Source organism: Capra hircus, chromosome 26 (assembly GCF_001704415.2).
Source record: "Capra hircus breed San Clemente chromosome 26, ASM170441v1, whole genome shotgun sequence".
Taxonomy (NCBI): domain Eukaryota; kingdom Metazoa; phylum Chordata; class Mammalia; order Artiodactyla; family Bovidae; genus Capra; species Capra hircus.
The window spans coordinates 50,970,336-50,994,299 of NC_030833.1; the positions used below are offsets into that span (position 1 = coordinate 50,970,336).

Here is a 23,964-nt window from a genome sequence, read left to right on the forward strand (position 1 = left end):
ACACAGCACTGCCTCTCCCTACAGTGCACAGCAGCAGGCATGAGTAATACCACACAACCTTTGAGAGCTTTGACTCACAATTGCTGTGAAGTGTTCACCCTCTTACATGCCATCAGAACTGATTCCCCTTCTCCATCTTTGCTGGATATTGATAAATATGCATCATAGCCCCAATAACATTTTCCCCACATTTACATGTTTTTCTTCTATCAGACAGTGTATATCTTGAGGCCAAGTACTAGATCCCTTATTCAGCTTTTTAGAATCTCCAAGGCCAAATACAGTGCATGATACAGGGTAGATAGATGTCAGATTGTGCTCTCTTTAATTAATGAATGAAAGACTAAGTGACTCATGAAGTTTCAAATACATGCAAAAATATCTTACCTATATCTGAAGTTTTAAATTATAGTATATATTTTCACAGTTAAGTCAGTATTTTTCTCTTATAGTCTATTCCTCCTACTAGGCTGATTCCAAAGATAGAAAAAAATATTAATACAAAATAGTCTACATACTTTTTCATTTCCAATGTATATGCTTCTAGTAATATTTTGTCTTAACCATCTTTGACTCCCCAATGATTCCTATAGTTTTTGGTATATAACATGTACTCAAATATCTGTTGAATAAGTAAGTTATTTTCAAATTACCAGGAGTCTGTGAGCATATCACAATTACTGAAAAAAGCTCCAATGCAAAACATTTTAATAAATGGTCAAATATACAGTTATTAGAATTACCTAAATATCACTTATATAAAAACTGGTATATCACATTAGATGACACTATAAAAACACAAATCACACATTGACAACAACCCCTGCAGTCCAAGAATACCCCCCTCATCAATAGTACAAATTACACTTTTTAAAAAAGACATTGTTTAGACATTTAAACCAAAGTAACTTTGACTAGACTAAATACATTCATTCATCAAGTACAATAAATTTAGCATAGTCACTAACAACACAATTTTAGGTGCAATTTCACATGCTTTCATAAATCTTCCAGTTCAGTTCCCACAGTAAAGTGTCTTTGTGCACGCCATTTTCATTTATATATAGGTGTATCATACATCATATTTAAGACTATTTTACTTCATAATTAAATGTGTTAATGTATATTGTAAGTGAATACCAGGCCAAAATTTAACCCCAGTGATGACAAATTTCAACAATTAAAAAAAAAACAATTCTTTACAGTATATTCTAATTTGTTTAATTGCATGGGTACTATTCCCTCTTACTAAATACTATCAAAATAAGTAATAAGAATTTAAATATTAAATCCAAAAACATGGAGATTCCAACCTTCCTAAAATATTAATAAGCATTTTAGTAATATGACCATTTAAGTAAAAAAGTAATTTCATATTCATTGCCAAATTAAAATACCTACGATTTGAAGACAGAGGTCTAAAATACTTGCAGTAAATTGAAAAGTACAATTTTTTAAACGTGCAGTAATTTGCTTGTGAATTTGTAATGGAATGTTTTTCACAGTAATACTATGTTAAAATACTACTCTAAATGATCAGTCTAAGTACACGTACCTTTACCAGCAAGAAAAATTAAGGCCTTTTAATGCTATCAATAATTACAGCTGAACTCAAATGTCAAACAGAGGGTACAATGCGGCAAACTATTATTTTTAACCTCTAACATATTGTTAGTTGCTTCATCTCAACTCAATTACTTATCTTCCCATGAAGTTGAATGTTAGTTAACTATTACCTTTAAATAAGCATTTCTCCATATCTCTATTTTCATTTAGCCCTGAACCCAGTCAATCTAGACAGAATGTTGGAAATATTAGGGCTTTGTCTGATTGGATCACAACTTTATATTCAGGGGTTAAAAATGTTTGTCCCATTTATATTTCTGAATGAACCAAGATGCCTGGCCTCCATAGACAACATTACATATTTTCCCAAAGCACTGGCAGATAATTGCTACTTCTTCACTTGACCAAAGTGACTTTTTTTTTAAATTTAAGTGTAGGCTATGAAGATATTACAGGATGTAAGGAAGGATAACCAAGGCTACAAATATATCAAATCAAGGTTAAAGGCACTGGATAAGGAAGATTATTACAAAGCACTGTAAACAATTTTTAAAGCAAATCAAATTTTACAGTATCAAATGCCAAACTACTAAGAGCAGATGGTACTAAAATGATGACAATGCTTTAAAATAGTGGACAAAATTTCTGTAATTTCACAAATAAAATTCTTTCATTGTTCTACCATTTTTTTCATCCTACATGCTCTTTAATGTTCCAAATCCTAGAAACAAAAGTGTTTTCAGTTGCATGAAATGAGAAAACTGCAACTGAAATACCTCTGAAAATTAATTTTATCTTAAGTTACATTATAAATTTGATATATAATACATATATATATGGTACAGAGATATGAAGATCATCTTGGAAATCATAAAACAGTAAATTATACTCAAAATTTTAAAAAAATCTTATTCAGTTGAACACAATCTAAAGCCCCACAATAGCAAATTGTAGTGTAAAGAGGCACAGAAAGTACAATTTCCAGACACATTAAACAAATAATGAATACAGAGTTGAAAATACCACATGCTCCAGTTTAGAGTCATTTAATACACACATTTTCACAACTGTTTCTTGAAAAACTATTTAGATAAAATATTTAGCATTTATCATCAATTTTAAATTTATCTGAATCTATGCAACTTTTATCCATATTAAAATACTGATTACTGTAAATACTTTATTATAAAACTATTATACAATTTAATTTTTTATTAGAGAAATGTATTATTCACTATCCATAATTAAAGTCTTTTCCATGATTGCATTTCATAAGAAATACACAAAAATCATTATTTATGATTTCTAGGGAGAAGAAACTATGGTAATCCTATTAACCCAAACTATATCCTTATTATTATTTCTTAAACATTTAAATGTTTAAATATGCTTGGTGACTAGTGATCTTTCATCCCCACAGTGGTAAATTTCAGCATAATGTTATGACTGGACTAGACAATAAAATAGTCACATGTAGATAAACAAAAACCAATACTTGTTCTCTTACATGTAAGCTTACTCATACAATAACACCAAATGAATAACAGTGATTAAAAAAAAATGTAAACAGAATAAAAGGTGAATCCCTTCCCTGAAGAACAAAAGATAAAAGTATTTCTCATTTTATAAAAACAAAACATTATCTATCAAAAAGGTAAGACACTGATTTTATAAATCTATCATTTCTAAATATGGATAAAGAAAATCTGGAACAACAGATTCACATTTTACTGAACTAAAATGCACAAAAAATATGATAATACTTAAATTTATTAATTCATTGTAATAGGTTGATACTATCCCATACTAAAAAGTATCTTGTTAAGATTCAAAATAGTGTTTAATTATCTGAGCTTAAGATTTACTGAATCACTATCCAAGTAACAACAACAACAAAAGTCCACATTGTAGGACGAAAAAAGCAAAACAAAATTTCTATTCACTATGACTTGAATTTCATCCCCACAAAAAAAGCTACAGCAATACCCATTTAGGCAATAGGCAAACATATGAAGTCCTTATGGAAAATACCTACACTGACCCTAAATAAAAAATGTAAAATAATCAAATTTTGCTATAATAAATCCATGTAAATTTTAAAGGTATACAAGCTTAATAAATTTACTAAGCATAGAATTAATTTCATACTTCTCTTTGTGCTCAGATGATTACAAAAGTACATTCAGAGAGAGGGTTGGGAAGGTGAGATAAAACTGTGATACTTTCCTTCACACTAAAAAAGGGTATTTTAATTCTGAGGGGGAAAGAAAGGGAAGAGTCTAACAGTCCACAACTCTAAAACAACTTCCAAGAATATGACAAGACTGTTAATTACTTAAGACATTTTGCTGGTAAATCAAAGTTCAATGAAAACAAACATTTAACATTTTTGCAAATTTAATTTCAAAATTTTAAATGTTTCTGAAAATAACTAGTTTTTTTTTTTTTAAGGTGGTGAATGTGAAACAGAGATAATACTTACAGATCTACTTTTTCCAAGAAAATCAGCACTGCCCCTTTCATGAAATTAAATTATAATCTCTCTCTTGAATATGATATAAAACTGTTTTGAGTAAGAATGAAACAGAAGCATGAATTTAGATATGCACCAAGCTCTGTATGATGTACTAATTTACACACGGTATTTTTGACAACTGAATGTTGTCCTTCACTGCTTATTAGAATTTTGAAAAATGCTTTTTAGCAACATACAGTCATACCACTGCTTAACTAAAAGGGCACATATAAATACATGAATTATAAAAGAAAAACCTCAAAATGAGTTATTTAAAGGGGAAACAAAAAGAGCTTCAATCATCCATCTTTTTGAAGCTACAGAGTAAAAGGCAAGGTACTTTATGGTTTATAAATACTTGTCACAATGTAGTAAATACATATTCCAATTTTCTCATAAATTAAACATTAAAAAAAAAATATTTTGTTCCTGGCAAATATCTTCTCTTTTCCCTAACCCTGGCAAGACTAATAAGTGCCCTTAATTTTAAGACTTTTGTTGTTGTTGTTTTTATCCATTTCAATGATCTTTTTCATGAAGTATGTATATAAGTGAAAATGAAAGGAAAAAATCTGCTTTTGAAATGCAATAATTCTAAATCATTTTACTAAGAAGCACCTTTTGATACGCTGGTTTGAACTTTTAATACAAAACCTAAAGAATAACTTTTTTCTGTAGAATTCTCTCCAGTTTTAATAACTTCATACATAGCAATACTAAGGATATCAGCCTATGCTTTCTACATTTTTTAAAGTGTTTTAATAATGTAATGAGTTATAGATATGGCTCACCATGGCCAGGTAGACAGAGGTTTCATGATAAATGGCTACAGAAAACAAACTAGACTCATTATGATTGAATAATAGTTTGCATTTTGCTTGAGCCAACAGACATTTAAGCCACGTACCACCACATTCCCTGCATAACATTCCTAAGTTTCTTTACTCTTTATAGTTTTTTAATGAACAAATAATTAGTTTTCCTGAGTAAGATTATAAAAAAGTTAACTCTTCTACCAAAAGTATAAAGACAAAATGTAGACTCACAATACAAATTTTTTACACAGCATTACAAGTGCAGAGTTATTAACTGCTGCTCTTTGTTATGATTGCCCCACCCCTTTAAAAGACTGCAGCAAAAGATTCAATTGTCTAATATGCTCTGCAGTACAGTAATTAAATGCTTCAGCCCATAAACATATCCCTCATCTACTGTGTTGCTAGGGAACACATGAGCAAAGTCTATCATTCTCACTTCTACTTCTGCAGTCTCTTGACAACCAGTGGGAAGATGGTAGAAAACTTTTTCCAGTTGGGAAAGTACATTTCCGTTTAAACGCTCCTGTGACATGCTTTTCCACCCATTGTCTTGCTCTATATTTTCAACTTTCAATGAAGTCTGACTGTGATGCTTTTTTGAATACATTTTTCTGTGACAAGCATACATTTTGGACAAGCTTTTACCCACTGAAGCTTCTATTTTTCCATTCGCTGTATAATTTAACACATGAAAGTTATTATTGTACTCCAGTACATCTGTGTCTGAGAGCTGACCTTTGGACAAAAACTTTTCTGCCAAAGTCCTGTCATTCAATTTTGTAGTAGTTGGCTGAGATGAACCTTCATAAACAAACAGTAATGAACTTGCATAAAAGTTAAGCTGCTTCTGGCTTTCAAACCAGTGGAGAATTTTCTCAATCTTCTGAATACTGGCAGCAATAGCATCTCTTCTTAAGCAGAATCCATTATGAAAAAAATGGGAGACTCCTATAAGAAGGAAAATACTAGGATTATAATGAAATTATGTAATAACCATCACTTGGGAAGTAATTTCATCTTAGATACAATTATTAAACTTTCTCCCATCAGCCCCTGCAATTAAGCAAACAGATAAGAATTCCAGTTAAACACAGAATCTTGGAGCTCAACTTAATTTCTGGTGAAGATGTTCTTCTTAGAAAACATACAAATGACACTTAAGTAAAGCAAAATACATTATTTAGACAAGAAATTTACTACAGGTAGACTACTAGTTTAGTGCTGTCTATATATATTCTCTTAAGGAACAGGATTCCAAGATTTGCTTCATTTGCTATTATGAAGAATTTTATAGTAAGACTATATGTTTGTTAGAATCATGAACTAATCTAGAACCCAGAGTCAAAGCATAATCATTTTCAATTACGTCAACAGCCCATTACCAAAATACCAAATCATAACTGTACTTAATTTTTTATGCTCTCAACAATACTAATTAAACCAGCCTTTTCACAAAAGGTGAGCTCACTTTGGAGACTAGTAGTAGTCCAAGTTAAGTATGTTATTCAATATTGAGACTTAATGTTTTAACCTATCATATTAGGCCTCTTAAAATTACTTATGCATATTTTATCATATTTGGGAATCCATGGAATTTGATTTTTGCTGTTCCCCTACTTTGGTATAAAAACTGCTAAAAATATATATTCATATTGGCCTGAGAAATATTTTAATATAGAGCCAATCTGAATGTTATCTTGCTATTGGTTAAGTTTACGAAGGCAAATATCAACTGTTAAGAGCACATCGTAGATGAGTATTTTGTAAGCATAAACATTTTTTCAACTATTTATACTACTCAACTTCTTCCTCATCCTGGGTACAGTTAATAATAAACTTTAACAGAACATTATATATGGAAGTCTTTTATCATTGCTTTTATAATATCTTGGCCATACACATTTTAGAAGTATATATGTTACGACAGTATTGAGAATTGAATCACTACACCAAAGAAGAATTAAAACTGAAATCACTTTAGAATTATTCTGATTAATTCTATAGTAATAAAAAGCACTGAAGTATGGTTTTTCAATCCTTACCATCCTTTAGAGTTTCTTTTGTTAAGCTTCTTCCATAGTGCTGGTTTTTTGTCTCATAGCTATCAGAATGAACATGATAAACCTGTCAGAAAAAAATACTGAATATTAAAAATGAATACTCCTTAACCCTGGGGGTTTTATCCCAGCAATGAAAGGATGGCTAAAGATGAGAAGATCTACTCATATAATTCATTCTAATGGATTTAAGATGAAAAAAGAGAGTCATTGTGTCATATCAATGATGCTGAAAAGGCATTTAGCATATTTATATCCACTACTGATGAAAACTCTCTAAAAAGATAGTTACGTATTTCCAATATGAAAAAATTATCCATTTCAATCCATCAAAAGTTAGTCTCAAGTTTAAAAATGAAATAAGGAAGTATCTGTCTTAAAATAGAAGAAACTTCCACAAAAACTACTCTACTACAATACCTTTTATCATTATTACTACCTAATATTGTTCCAGAGCTTCTAGCAAATCCAAATAGATTACAAAGAAATAAGAGGCATAATTTGAAAAGGAGGAAAAAAATATTACCCTTTGTACATAATGGTTATATAATTGGAAAAATCAATTTAAAAAGTTAACACAAACAATAAAAACCTGAAATGGTGATAGTACAAATTAGTAAATAGAAAATAACCTTTCATATATACAAACAACTGACTAGAAAATGTAAGACTCCATTTATAAATCAAGTTAAGAAATAAAACAAAGGAATAAACAGAAGGCATGAACCTTATGTGCAAAGTACTTATAAGATACAATGTAAAAGAGGTTATATGGAAAAGTGAAAGTGTTAATCGGTCATTTATGTCTCACTCTTTGAGACCCCCATGGACTGTGGCCTACCAGGCTCCTTTGTCCATGGGATTTCCCAGGCAAGGATACTGGAGTGGGCTGGACAGGGAGGCCTGGTGTGCCGCAGTCCATAGGGTCTCAAAGAGTCGGACACAACTAAGCCAACTGAATTAAAACTAAACATAGTAGATTGATTACTAAGATCAAGAAAATAAACACATGCACCACTTCATACAGTTAACTAATTTTTAGTGTGTATATAAGATCTACTCTCAGCCAATTTCAAGAATATTGTATTATTAACTGGTGACACTGCTGGTAAAGAACCCACCTGCAAATGCAAGAGACATAAGAGACACAGCTACAATCCCTGGGTCAGAAAGATCCCCTGGAGGAGGAGATGGCAACCTACTCCAATATTTTTGCCTGGAGAATCCCATGGACAGAGGAGCCTGGCAGGCTACAGTCCACAGGGTCGCAAAGAGTTGGACAAAACTGAAGCGACTTAGCACACTTGTAGCCACTATGCTATACATTAACTTATAAGAATTTATCTTATAACTGAAAGTTTGTATCTTCTGATCTCATTTCTCCCTTCCCCAAGTCCCTAGAAAGCCCAATTCCATTTTCTGTTTTTATGAAATCAGCTTTGTCTTTTGAGTTTCTGTTTTTGACTACATATGTAAGTGCCACCACACAGTATCTGTCTTTCTTTGGTTTATTGCATTATTGCATGGTTTCATCCACGTTGTTACAAATGGCAGGACTTCCTTCTTTATAATGCATGAATAATATTACACTGTGTAAAGAACCACACCTTCTATGTCCATAAATCTGTAGATGAACACTTAGGTTGCTCCCAGATAGGTTGTTTCCACATCTTGGCTATTGTGTATAATGCTGCAATGAACACAGGAGTAGAGATATCTCTTCAGGATAATAATTCTAATAAAACATATTATAGAATCAAAAACACATGAGAAGCCTATATGTGATAATGGTATTTTAAACCAGTAGAAAAAGATGAATGATTATTAAATGGTGTTAGTATCATTCATTCAGTGGGGATCTGGAAAAAAATAAGTTGTATTTATAACTTATACTAAAATATTAATATTAATCCAAATACATCAAAGATCAAACTGAACAAAATAAAATGCCTTCCCACCTAAAGATGGCAGAATCCTTAAATAACTGGTAACCAGGGAAGGCATTTCCAACTAAAACTCAATCTACCACATACAATATGCTTTTTAAAATGTTGATAGTGTTTTTGCCATTCAAATATCAAAAGACAAACAAAAAAAAAAAGGTATTTGAAATGTATCTGATGAACAAAGAGCATGTTTACTCATGGGAAAATGAACAATGGAATCTGAAGAGTTCACTAAAATCAGGTCTCAAACATACCAGGAAAACTGACTATCCCAAAACTGTGGCAAACAAAAGTATCTCAAGTTCAGTTCAGTTCAGTCTCAAGTTCAGTTCAGTTCAGTCGCTCAGTCGTGTCCGACTCTTTGAGACCCCATGGATCCCAGCACGCCAGAACTCCCTTTCTATCACCAACTCCCGGAGTTCACTCAGATTCACGTTCATCGAGGCAGTGATGCCATCCAGCCATCTCATTCTCTGTCGTCCCCTTCTCCTCCTGCCCCTAATCTCCCTCAGCATCAAAGTCTTTTCCAATCAGTCAACTCTTCACATGGGGTGGCCAAAGTATTGGAGTTTCAGCTTTAGAATCATTCCTTCCAAAGAAATCCCACGGCTGATCATCTTCAGGATAGACTGGTTGGATCTCCTTGCAGTCCAAGGGACTCTCAAGAGTCTTCTCCAACACCACAGTTCAAAAGCAGCAATTCTTCAGCACTCAGCTTTCTTCACAGTCCAACTCTCATATGCATACATGACTACTGGAAAAACCATAGCCTTGACTAGTCAGACCTTAGTCGGGAAAGTAATGTCTCTGCTTTTCAATATGCTATCTAGGTTGCTCATAACTTTTCTTCCAAGGAGTAAGTGTCTTTTAATTTCATGGCTGCAGTCACCACCTGCAGTGATTCTGGAGCCCCAAAAACTAAAGTCTGACACTGTTTCCACTGTTTCCCCATCTATTTCCCATGAAGTGATGGGACCGGATGCCATGATCTTCGTTTTCTGAATGTTGAGCTTTAGGCCAACTTTTTCACTCTCCACTTTCACTTTCATCAAGAGGCTTTTTAGCTCCTCTTCACTTTCTGCCATAAGGGTGGTGTCATCTGCATATCTGAGGTTATTGATATTTCTCCCGGCAATCTTGATTCCAGCTTCTGTTTCTTCCAGCCTAGCGTTTCTCATGATGCACTCTGCATATAAGTTAAATAAGCAGGGTGACAATATACAGTCTTAACGTACTCCTTTTCCTACTTGGAACCAGTCTGTTGTTCCATGTCCAGTTCTAACTGTTGCTTCCTGCCCTGGATACAGGTTTCTCAAGAGGCAGGTCAGGTGGGCTGGTATTCCCATCTCTTTCAGAATTTTCCACAGTTTATTGTGATCCACACAGTCAAAGGTTTTGGCATAGTCAATAAAGCAGAAGTACATGTTTTTCTGGAACTCTCTTGCTTTTTCCATGATCCACCGGATGTTGGCAATTTGATCTCTGGTTCCTCTGCCTTTTCTAAAACCAGCTTCAACATCAGGAAGTTCACGGTTCAAGTATTGCTGAAGCCTGGCTTGGAGAATTTTGAGCATTACTTTACTAACATGTGAGATGAGTGCAATTGTGTGGTAGCTTGAGCATTCTTTGGCATTGCCTTTGTTTGTGATTGGAATAAAAACTGACCTTTTCCAGTCTTGTGGCCACTGCTGAGTTTTCCAAATTTGCTGGCACATTGAGTGCAGCACTTTCACAGCATCATCTTTCAGGACTTAAAATAGCTCACTGGAATTCCATCATCTCCACTAGCTTTGTTCGTAGTGATGCTTCCTAAGGCCCACTTGACTTCACATTCCAGGATGTCTGGCTCTAGATGAGTGATCACACCATCGTCATTATCTGGGTCATGAAGATCTTTTTTGTACAGTTCTTCTGTGTATTCTTAACACCTCTTCTTAATATCTTCTGCTTCTGTTAGGTCCATACCATTTCTGTCCTTTATCGAGCCCATCTTTGCATGAAATGTTCCCTTGGTATCTCTAATTTTCTTGAAGAGATCACTAATCTTTCCCATTCTGTTCTTTTCCTCTATTTCTTTGCACTGATCGCTGAAGAAGGCTTTCTCACCTCTTCTTGCTATTCTTTGGAACTCTGCATTCAGATGCTTATATCTTTCCTTTTCTCCTTTGCTTTTTGCTTCTCTTCTTTTCACAGCTATTTGTAAGCCCTCCCCAGACAGCCATTTTGCTTTTTTGCATTTCTTTTCCATGGGGATGGTTTTGATCTCTGTCTCCTGTACAGTGTCACACCTCATTCCATAGTTCATCAGGCACTCTATCTATCAGATCTAGGCCCTTAAATCTATTTCTCACTTCCACTGTATAATCATAAGGTATTTGATTTAGGTCATACCTGAATGTTCTAGTGGTTTTCCCTACTTTCTTCAATTTAAGTCTCAATTTGGCAGACACACTGAAACCATACTCACAGAAAACTAGTCAGTCCAATCACACTAGGACCACAGCCTTGTCTAACTCAAAAGAAACTAAGCCATGCCCGTGGGGCAATCCAGGGTGGGCGGGTCATGGTGGAGAGGTCTGACAGAATGTGGTCCACTGGAGAAGGGAATGGCAAACCACTTCAGTATTCTTGCCATAAGAACCCCATGAACAGTATGAAAGGTAAAATGATAGGATACTGAAAGAGGAAATCCCCAGGTCATTAGGTGTCCAATATGCTAAGGAGATCAGTGGAGAAATAACTCCAGAAAGAATGAAGGGATGGAGCCAGAGCAAAAACAATACCCAGCTGTGGATGTAACTGGTGATAGAAGCAAGGTCCGATGCTCTAAAGAGCAATATTGCATAGGAACCTGGAATGTCAGGTCCATGAATCAAGGCAAATTGGAAGTGGTCAAACAAGAGATGGCAAGTGTGAATGTCGACATTCTAGGAATCAGCGAACTAAAATGGACTGGAATGGGTGAATTTAACTCAGATGACCATTATATTTACTACTGCGGGCAGGAATCCCTCAGAAGAAATGGAGTAGCCATCACAGTCAACAAAAGAGTCCAAAATGCAGTACTTGGATGCAATCTCAAAAACGACAGAATGATCTCTGTTAGTCTCCAAGGCAAACCATTCAATATCATGGTATTCCAAGTCTATGCCCCAACCAATAATGCTGAAGAAGCTGAAGTTGAATGGTTCTTTGAAGACCTACAAGACCTTTTAGAACTAACTCCTTTAAAAGATGTCCTTTTCATTATAGGGGACTGGAATGCAAAAGTAGGAAGTCAAGAAACACCTGGAGTAACAGGCAAATTTGGCCTTGGAATGTGGAATGAAGTAGGGCAAAGTAATAGAGTTTTGCCAAGAAAATGCACTGGTCATAGCAAACATCCTTTTCCAACAACACGAGAGAAGACTCTACACATGGACATCACCAGATGGTCAAAACCGAAATCAGATTGATTATATTCTCTGCAGCCAAAGATGGAGAAGCTCTATACGGTCAACGAAAACAAGACCAGGAACTGACTGTGGCTCAGATCATGAACTCCTTATTACGAATTTCAGATTTAAATTGAAGAAAGTAGGGAAAACCGCTAGACCATTCAGGTATGACCTAAATCAAATCCCTTATGATTACACAGTGGAAGTGAGAAATAATTTTAAGGGCCTAGATCTGATAGACAGAGTGCCTGATGAACTACGGAATGAGGTTTGTGACATTGTACAGGAGACAGGGATCAAAACAATCCCCATGGAAAAGTATCTCCAGACACTGCCAAATGACTCCCTGGGAAATTAAACTGCCCCTGGTTCAAACCATCTACTTCTGCTTTATTCACTATGCCAAAGCTTTTGACTGTGTGAATCATAACAAACTGTGGAAAATTCTTAAAGAGATGGGAATACCAGACTACCTGACCTGCCTCCTGAGAAATCTGTATGCAGGTTAAGAAGCAACAGTCAGAATGCTGCAATAGTCCCATGCTACAGTTCATGGGACTGCAAAGAGTTGGACACGACTGAGCGACTGAACTGACCTGGTTCAAAAGCACTGCTTTGTATCAAGCAGATTGCCAGTATCTACCACAATTATAAATGCATACAAGCTCAATTCCCCTCTAGGCACTTATTCCATAAATACACTAGCACACTGGTGAAATGAGGAAGGTCTCTAGTCATTCATTTCAAATGTTATTCGTAATAGCAAAAGACTGGAAACAAGTCAAAAGATCCATTACAGACAGCTGGTAATGCCACTATGGAAAAATCTCCATGATATGTTAAACAGAAAAAAAGCAAGATACAGAACAGTGTTCAAAGTAGATGGTTTTGCAATATAGGAACAAATATCTCTGGAAGGATACATTGGTGAGGAAAAAAAAAAAATCACTATTAATATAATATCCTGTGTGGGGAGGCTGACTTCTTGCAGTATATGTTTCTATACTTTTTGGCATCTGAACCATACAGTGATGTATTTCATTAATTTTTAATTAAATATTTTTAAGAAGCATTAAGAATACATTGCTTTAGAAAATGGTATTTTATAACTTTCAGTATGATATGGCTAATTACTCTCTATCTCAAATGCTTCACTTTATTCAAAAAAATCCAAATAGTACAGTGTTCTTTTTACATACACTTAGCAGCCTATTTAAAGAAAAACAATTTATCTTGAACAAAGTGTTACTATGAACAGAAGAAAAACACTTTATATATATACCAAAATTACATTTGACTATAAGAAAAATTATTTTCATAAGGACAGTTAATTATATCCAGAAAGTGATTTTTTAAAAAGTACTCATGTTCTCTATGCCCAGAAATACATGTAAAAGAGGATTTTCAAAGGGACAGAGGTATTGGCTAATACTATACGGCAATAAGATGGCAATATATAAATTTATCAAATCAACATGCTGTACAGCTCAAACATACACAATGTCATGTGTCACTTATCTTGAAATAAAAAGATGAAATTGAGAAAATAAATAATGTGATAAAATTAAATACAAAAATAAACGAGAAGAATTTTCAAATACCCAGTCATATAATGGCAACCCACTCCAGTGTTTTTGCCTGGAGAATCCCGGGGACGGGGGAGCCTGGTGGGCTTGTCTATGGGGTCGCACAGAGTCAGACATGACTGAAGCGACTTAGCAGCAGCAGCAGTCATGTAAACTACCAACTGCTTAGCTCCTGCTAAGTAGCTTCAGTCGTGTCCGACTCTTCACAACCCCATGGACTGCAGCCTATCAGGCTCCTCCACCCATGGGATTTTCCAGGCAAGAGTACTGGAGTGGGTTTCCATTGCCTTCTCCAAAACTACCAACTAGGAAATGTCTATAGAATCCAAAAAAAAGGATTCTCAAAACTTCACCATTCTACTATCCAGGGATGTATTTTCTGAGCTAAATTAAATTTCACATATGAAAAATCTAGATTTCACCTACAGATTAAAGCTAACTAGTTTCAATGAGACGCCTTTATTTATATTCTCTACTTACTTAATTTTATTTATTCATTTATTTTTTATTGAAGTATAGTTGATTTACAATGCTGTATTCATTTCAGGCATGTCTGTTTACTTCTATTTTACTAGTTAAAGCTAGAATGTAAAGAGATCTGAGAAAGTCTCCAATCTCAACCCACTACCCAGTCTTGATCAGTTACAAAGACGATTGTAAATCAAGAGTTAATAGGGCCACTTTGAAAATATCTAAACAGGTAACAAAAAAGATACTTAATTTTTTTTAAAGGAAAGGTAACCTGGAAGACATGAGGAGGGGGAGAAAATGACAAGTATAAATCAACTAAAATCTTGAATTACATGTTTTAAAGAAATTTCAGGTGAATTTCTACAAATTGTATTTCAATTATTTGCAGTTAATATTTTAAGTGTTAGTCTTTCAGTCATGTCTGACTCTTTGCGACCCCAAGGACTGTAGCCCAACAGGTTTCTCTGTCCACAGAATTCTCCAGGTAAGAATTCTGGAGTGGTTAGCCATTCTCTTCTTCAGGGGATATTCCCCACCCAGAAATTGAACCCAAATCTCCTGCATTGCAGGCAGATTCTTTACTGCCTGAGCCAACAGGGAAGTCCAATAAATATAATAATCCCCACAGTTATACAGCACATGTTTAAAAAGTCAATATAAAACTGGAAAATTAAACAACCATTCATTCACTTAATAGTTGACCACTAAGAATGCTACTTGAACAAGGCAGAAAGTCCCAAAGCAAGCTGCTGATATATTTACTTGTCTCAAGTCTGATACTTTAAGCTAAAATACACTCCACCTGCCTATATATATGCTCCTTACATAAACTTACAGTCACCTTTCATCAACTAGTTCAAAAAATGCTCTGCTTCTTGGTTTTCTACCTATTTTCCCTGTTGCCAATTCAAAATACTCTCTTTTCCAAAGTCACTTTATACTCCTCCTCTCTTGACTGATTTGCTCTTATAGCTCCTATTTTGTTTCTTTTTTGTTACAAATTATCTTAAATCTTTTGTTATTAAATCAAAGTGAGTCTTATCATCTATACCATCTTGGGATCAAGGAAATAACACTATAATTGTTGACAGTCATTTAAAAACAAGGAATTCCTGGGACTTCCCTGGCAGTCCAGTGCTTAACATTCTGTGCTGCCAATGCAGAGGGCATGGGTTTGATTCCTGGTCAAGGAACTAAGATCCCACATGCTCACAGTGCAACCAAAAGATTTAATTAATTAATGTCAGGAATTTATATAAGGAAATTATGTATTTATATGCAATAAATTCCTTAATGTAATAAGTTCCTATAAATATATTTATATGAATAAACTCCTTATATTTATATAAAAAATAATTATATAAATTCAGTTCTGTTCAGTCATTCAGTCATGTCTGACTGTTTCCGACCCCATGGACTACAGCACACCAGGACTCCCTGTTCATCACCAACTCCCGGAGTTCACCCAAACTCATGTCCATCGAGTTGGTGATGCAATCCAGCCATCTCATCCTCTGTCGTCCCCTTTCCCTCCTACCCACAATCCCTCCAAGCATCAAGGTCTTTTCCAGTGAGTCAGTTCTTCACATCATGTGGCCAAAGTATTGGAGCTTCAGCATCAGACCTTCCTTCCAATAAACATGCAGAACTGATTTTTCCTTTAAGATGGACTGGTTTGATTTCCTTGCAGTCCAAGAGACTCTCAAGAGTCTTCTCCAACACCACTGTTCAAAGGCATCAATTTTTCAGCACTCAGTTTTCTTTATAGTCCAACTCTCACATCCATACACAACTACTGGAAAAACCACAGCTTTGACTATACAGACCTTTGCTGGAATATATTTAATTAATTATAAGGAAACCGTAAATTGGCATTTTCTTTTGCCCACCAAACCTCTTCCTACTTACTGGTTAAACATAATAGAAAAACAATTTAAAACTGATATATTTGGTAAACTTCAGTATATTCAGTGAGGGTTGGTTTTGGATTTTGTTTTGTTTTGTTTTTTAATTTAAATTGGGCATGATTGTCTTGGAGGAAAATTTTTTAAATTTGGAACACTTATTCTAAAATTATCCAACTCTATCTTTAGTAGTAATCTATAAACCCACTGTGATTGAACAGTTTAATAAATTTACCAAACACTAAGGAAATAACTATCTGAAAAAAAAAATCCTAATAGAACTCCTATTAAAACTCAAGTTATATATCCCAATTTTAATATTCTAGAATTATATAATTTAGTCTATATTTATATTCTCATTCTTATTCATTATTTCACACTGCAATCATATCCTTTCTCAGATAAGCAAACTATATGTAATTATAAACTGCTAACTACTATACAAAGGAAAGCCATGAGAATAAAATTAGGAAAACTCAAATTAATCTACAGATCAACATAATTTCTACCAAAATCCCAGGTGAACACTTGCTTGCAGAAACTGACAGACTGATCCTAAAATTCACGAGGAAGTCGAAGGGACCCTAGGTAGTCCAAACAATCTTGGAAAAGAACAAAGTTGGAAGTCTAACAATTCCCAGTTTCAAAAGTTATTCCAAAGCTACATTAATCAAAACAGTGTGGTTATTGGGAATACCCTGGTGGTCCAGTGGTTAGCACTCAGTGCTTTCACTGACATGGGCCAGAGTTCAATCCCTGATCAGGGAACTAAGATCTAGCAAGCCATGTGGTACAGCCCCCCTGCTCCAAAAACAAGACAGTGTGATTCTGAGAAAATACCTGCTACAAATCAATGTATCTGGTAAAGGGTTAATATTCAAAACATATAAAGAAGTCAGACAATTTGATAGGAAAACTAACAAGTGCTGTTGAGAATATGAAGGAAAGGCAAACCTTGAGTACTACTAGTAGGAATGTAAACTGGTACATCCACTATAAAAAACAGTATGAAAGTTCCTCAAAAACTTAAAAAAAGAACTACCATTATACACCCAAGAAAAAGAAAACACAATGAACAAGTCTATCAGAGCCATTTTTCCAACAGCATTTGCCTCAGTTCATGTCTCTGTGTCCCATCTGGTAATTCTTGCAATATTTCAAACTTTTTCATTATTACTGTATTGTTATGTTAGCTGTGATCAGTGATCTTTGAGGTTAGGCAATGGTTTCTTAGCCATGAAGCCAAGAGTACAAACAACAAAAGGCAAAATTAAATTAGACTTCAAAAAAAATATTTGTACTCCAAAGGTATTATCAAAAAAGTAAAAAAACAACCCACAGAAAAAAATAACCCAAATTAAAAGTGGGTAAAGGACCAGAATAGACATTTCTCCAAAGATGAGATGCACATGGATAAATAAGCACATGAAAAGAGGCTCAATTCCATGAGCCATTAGGGAAATGTAAATAAAAACCAGAATGAGATACCACTTCACACCCACTAGAATAAGTTATAAAAAAAGAAGAGAGGCAGAATAACAAGGTTTGGGCTTTGGGTAACAATGCAGAGAAACTGAAACTCCTATACATCATTGGTAGAAATATAAAATGGTGTAAGAACTTTGGAAAACACTTTGGCAGTTTCTTTAAAATTTAAATTTAATCATGGCATTCACTAATCTCAAATTCAGGAACTACATACCTTAAAAAACATATGTACGTAACAACTTGTACCATGAATGTTCATAACAGCATTATTAATAACAGCCCCAAAGTGAAAACAACCCAAAGTTGATCAATGGATAAACAAAATGTGGTATATCCATACAAAAACAAAAAAGAATAAAATACAGATTTGTGCTAACTACATGGACGAACTCTGAAAACATTATGAAAGAAGCCAGTCACAAAAGACTACCTATTGTATTACATGATTCCCTTTATATGAAATGTCCAGAAGAGGCAAAGCTATACAGTCAGAAAGCAGATTAGAGCTGTCTATGGCTACTGAGTTGGAAGGAAATAAGTGACTGCTGATATGTATAGCTTTTCTTTTTAGGTGATGAAAAAAATGTTCTACTGTTGAACACTTTGATGGCTGCTCAACTTTATAAGTATACTAAACCAATGAACTGCTACTTTAAATGAGTGAATTGAATGGTGGGTAAATCATATCTCAATAAAAACGTTATTAAAAAATACAAACAGAGGAACCTCTATTTGTCCGGGGAAATAACACACAGAGAGCAAAATCAGGCAGTGCCTTATTTATTTCTACTGTGTGTCTACACACACACACACACACACACACACACACACACATATATAAAGGCAATGGAAACCAACTGAAGAATTTTTAAGCTGGGGAATGTCAAAATTAGATATACATTTTAAAACGTTTGGAGAACAGACCAGAAGAGAACAAAACTGAAATTGAGAGGTAAGATACTTGTCTAGAGAGGAGTAATTTTGAAAATGGGACTCAGGTGCTTGAAAATTAAGATCAACAAAATTGATGGATGGCTTTGAGAGATGATGGTACTAAAAGGTTTCTCCTTCATAAAACTGGATGTATGATAATGTCATTCACTGACACGAAGAATAAGAGATTTGCTGTTAATGCTTTGGTTGTTATTTTGCAAAAGGGATGTAAGTCAGTTTTTTACAGTTAGTCCTAGATGTCTTTAAGTTATCCAAGTAAAATGTTGAATAGGCTGTTAGCTATATAGATTAGGAGATCACAGAAAAACCAGAGGCTAGATATGTATGTTCAGGAGTTATCAGTGTAAGTGAAACTGAATCAATGAGAATAAAGGACACTACTTGAGAAGAAACAGAAGGCAGTAAATGGAACTAAATGGAATACCTCAATATTTAAAGAACAAAGAAATGAGCTGGCAAAAAAAAAAGACTGCAAAGTGCTCTTAGGGAAAAAACAGGAGAGACTGCAGTGTTATGGATACAAAAGGAATGTTTCAAGGAGGACATGGTCATATTGAAGACTGCTTTTAAAAGTGAAGTAAGATGAATAATGAAAAATGCCATTTGAATTTAGTGACACAGAGATGTCATTAGGGACCTTCATGAGGCACCAGTCTGGTGGCAGGATGAAGCTAAAGCCAGATTAAAATGGGTTAAAGAATACAGCACGGCAAGTAAGGAAACAGTAACAAATATAACAAGCTTGGGTACAAAAAGAAAGCAATTTAAATGCACTGCTGCAGAACAGAGCAGAATAAAAGTGGGTTTTGATTTTTTTTTTCAATTGAGAGTGATTTGAACATTATTTGAAACAAAAAGGAAAAACAACTAAAAAGCGACCAAAGTTGAAGATAAAAAATAAAATAAAACAACAAGACAGAATCAACAATATTAGGTTGAGAAGAGGCAGAAGAGAAAGACAATCCAGAGGGCAAAGGGAAGGGCTGCCTCTGACAGCAGGATGGAAAATTCTTCAATGTAGAGAGGAATAATGAGGAAATGAAAGCATATGCAGGTTAGATGTGTATGTCTCTTAGCTGGAAATTAAAGGAAACCCTGTATAATGGTTTATTTTTTCTGAAGCAGAAGCCAAAATTATCTCCTAAGACGAGGAAAGTGGAAGGGTGAATGATTTGAAAACAGTGAAGGTTTAAATAGGCATCACTTGTTTATAGAATTTCATTCCACATTACCTAACTGTGGCATACTGTTTGCAAAGAGGGCCTCAACATCCTTATGCACACTGCCATTCATATTGTGACTTCTCTTTTTCCACAACCAGAAGTAGAGTCTTCTCCTTCCTATGAATATGGATTGCCCTGTGACATACTTTGACCCATATAATTTCATAAAAGTGACAGAAGGTGACTTCTTAACCTAGATTTCAACAGACCTCGTAGCTTTCATTCTTGCCTTCCTAAAATGTACATAGTACATGTAGAAGCTCCAGTCAGCCTTCTGGAAGGAAGCTGATGGGAAAAAGCCCAGCCAACAGTTAATATCAACTTGTAAGACAAATAGGAAAAGGAGTACATCAAGGCTGTATATTGTCACCCTGCTTATTTAACTTATATGCAGAGTATATCATGAGAAATGCTGGACTGGAAGAAGCACAAGCTGGAATCAAGATTGCTGGGAGAAATATTAATAACCTCAGATATGCAGATGACACCACCCTTATGGCAGAAAGTGAAGAGGAACTAAAAAGCCTCTTGATGATAGTGAAAGAGGGGAGTGAAAAGGTTGGCTTAAAGCTCAACATTCAGAAAACTAAGATCATGGCTTCTGGTCCCATCACTTCATGGGAAATAGATGGGGAAACAGTGGAAACAGTGTCAGACCTTATTTTGGGGGGCTCCAAAATCACTGCAGATGGTGACTGCAGCCATGAAATTAAAAGACGCTTACTCCTTGGAAGGAAAGTTATGACCAACCTAGATAACATATTGAAAAGCAGAGATATTACTTTGCCAACAAAGGTCCGTCTAGTCGAGGCTATGGTTTTTCCAGTAATCATGTATGGATGTGAGAGTTGGACTGTGAAGAAAGCTGAGCACCGAAGAATTGATGCTTTTCAACTGTGGTGTTGGAGAAGACTCTTGAGAGTTCCTTGGACTGCAAGGAGATCCAACCAATCCATTCTAAAGATCAGCCCTGGGTGTTCTCTGGAAGGAATGATGCTAAAGCTGAAACTCCAGTACTCTGGCCGCCTCATGCGAAGAGTTGACTCAGTGGAAAAAGACTCTCATGCTGGGAGGGATTGAGGGCAGGAGGAGAAGGGGACGACAGAGGGTGAGATGGCTGGATGGCATCACCAACTCGATGGACGTGAGTCTGAGTGAACTCCGCGAGTTGGTGATGGACAGGGAGGCCTGGCATGCTGCAGTTCATGGGGTCGCAAAGAGTCAGACACGGCTGAGCGACTGAACTGAACTGAACTGAAAGACATAAGAGTGAGGTCACTTGGATCAACTAGACCCAGAGGAGCCATCAGATGAGTATAGTCACAAGAGGGACTCTGGATGAGATCAGAACTGACCACCTGAGCCCATTGTAAATTGCCAGTCCAGGGAAAAATAAGCAAAGAAAACAATGGCTTTAAATCACATTCTTAAACCAGTAACCTAATTTATTTCCCTTTTTTGTTTTAAATATACAGAAAAAATTACTGGCACTTTTCTCATGGGAAAAAAAAATCACAAATAATATCACATTCATTTATCATATTATTTCTTTTGCACTAAACTTAAAACTTCTTTAAAATAAAATTACTAGAGTCAGAGCTTTGAGGTTCAGCCACTCATTCACTTATTAACCATGTACTGCATCCCAGAATAAATCCAGACACTGCCCATATACCAGTGAACAAGAGATAAAAATCTCTGCCTGCACTGAGGAGTTATGGATAACCTAATTCTAAAATATATGTGACATCTATAACCTTCAAGAAAACATGTAATGAGAAATGTATGTATTACACTAAAAATCACTCTTACCCTCATGCCAAGCACCAAGAACCCAATGTCTTCCATTAATGGGTACTTGCTGACCTGTTGCTGAATCTTCTCAGATGAAGCAAAAGGATCATAGCTTTTCCGCCCTATCTTTACATCCATTATACAGGGCTTATTAAATTTATGGGTCACATCTTCCAGTTTTAGGTATAAATCTGTTATTAAAGAAAAACCCTAATTAGTAATAGGAAAACATATTAGTACTTAAGAGAAAACAAAAATGAGAAAATCTTAAAACTGAGAAAAAAGTTAAAACTAATCCAGAGTCAACAATTATTATTACTTCACCTGGAGGGAAAAAAAAAAGACTGACTAATAAATTTTATAACAGGTACAAATATCACAGAGAAACTCTTGCAAGAGGTGGAATAAATATTCAACCATAAATAAAAGGTCTGAATTAGATATAAGGCTTCCAAGAGCATTAAAAAGGGAATGAGATAATTTTTAAAAATTGTCCTTGAATACATTCTCTTTTTGAACATGATTTACATCCTATGTACCTCAGCAGGCATCTTATTATTCTAACAATTTTTTAAATTCTTCATTTAAGAATAGTAAAAGGAATAAATCCTTTCCACAGAGGATACAACAGGTATAGGCTGAGAAAGGTAAATTAATCCAAATGATGTTGATGCCAAATATACATTCTAGACTTACTAGTCCTAAAGGAAAAAGAAACACCCTGCTTTTTAGAACACAAAAAGTCCTCAAAAGTTCATTTGTAAATAACTTTGGCATCCTGTTTACACCTTCCCTCAGAAAACTATTATAATGGGAGATTCAAGTAAAAAAACTACAAACATCTCAGTTACCATACACTGTAGCCGACCTTATAGTTTTAGGTTGAAAATACAGGTCTGGGTGTACTGAGGGAAACAAGTAAGGAAAGAAAGTCTTTCCCCCTTCCTAGGTGAATAAATCTTCCCAAACAAAATTCTGAATGAGATCACAAATTTCAGTCATGTCATAAGAAGCACTTATTGTAAAAACCTTTCCTTACAAACAGAAAATATTTTACTTTTTAATCAAAGTAACAAGGTTTGATTTTTTGAAATAAATGAATTTATGTTTTAAAATCTTTTCCCTTAGTCAAAGGAAAATGGAGAGAGGGAGGATTGTGTAGAACCAGGTGAAGTTAAGAGACAAAAAATGAACTGTAGCCTAAGAGACTAGCACTCACAGAAACTAAAAGAAGTATGCCACATTTAAAAGAAAGGTTCTAACAAAGGGACATTTTCAACAACATAAAAGGTCTGGACACAGACATGAACCTGTTGATGGTGAGACATAATGAAACAAGTAGGAATATCCTACTCAAGAAACTGGAACCCACCCCATTTCTGTACTTTAAAAAGGTAACCACAGGAAAGTATGATAAGATGGGGAAGGAGGAAGCACAGCAGTCCCCTTCACACTCTTCCCATTTTCAGCTACCTTGAGGAAAGAGAAACAAAGGGATCCATCGTCTCCCTAGAGTTGTATAAAAATTTCAGTAACAAGGCTTATGTTTCAAATATCAGAAGAGACTAATTAGATCCCAATACAGTAAATCATTAGCATTCACAAGTTTATCATCATTAATTTCCATAACTCAAGAAACCTTGAAGGCCTTAGTGAGGTAAGGCTATACATGGGAAGATACATAGTGTGCAAATCTAGCTAAACATCACAGCATCTACAGTTCAGTGTAGGGCTATTATTTTCTACCTGCCAATTTGGTAGTGATTAAAAACAAAAACTGTTTTTTGAACAAACAACAGAAACAAGAGAAGCTAAAGACTTTTTTCAAATCCCTATTTCATCCTCTCTTGGGAAAGGGAAAAATACAAATACAAACTCTCCTTACAGTAGGAATATAATAAATGTCTGCTTGAGTGACTCAATGTTTGCCCTTCTCATTTTCTTTCTGCCCAAAGGGACTTTGGGTTTGGCCTTCTTCATCCTGTAATAAGTTGAGCCATTCCTTCAGTAAACAAGTATCATCAATTTTATCTGACATTTATTTTGACTAGGCAAGGGTTTTCCTGGTGGCTCAGATGATAAACAATCTGCCTGCAATGGAGGAGACCAGGGTTCAGTCTCTGGGTGGGGAAGACCGCCAGGAGAAGGAAACAGCAACCCACTCCAACATTCTTGCCTGGAGAATTCAATGGACAGAGGAATCTG

General features: G+C 35.0%; 1 protein-coding gene across 2 annotated transcripts in view; it reads right to left on the reverse strand.

The window, feature by feature from the left end:
• The window catches only part of IPMK (inositol polyphosphate multikinase), a 54,615-nt gene continuing 31,342 nt past the window's right edge, over positions 692 to 23,964 (reverse strand). For both annotated transcript variants that reach the window (XM_018041615.1, XM_018041614.1), the window contains exons 4-6: positions 21,778 to 21,950; positions 6,942 to 7,023; positions 692 to 5,847 (exon numbers count right to left, since the gene is read on the reverse strand). In XM_018041615.1, coding sequence (XP_017897104.1) covers positions 5,225 to 5,847; positions 6,942 to 7,023; positions 21,778 to 21,950 — 878 coding nt within the window. In that variant the 3' untranslated portion in view covers positions 692 to 5,224. The remainder of the gene's footprint in view (positions 5,848 to 6,941; positions 7,024 to 21,777; positions 21,951 to 23,964) is intronic.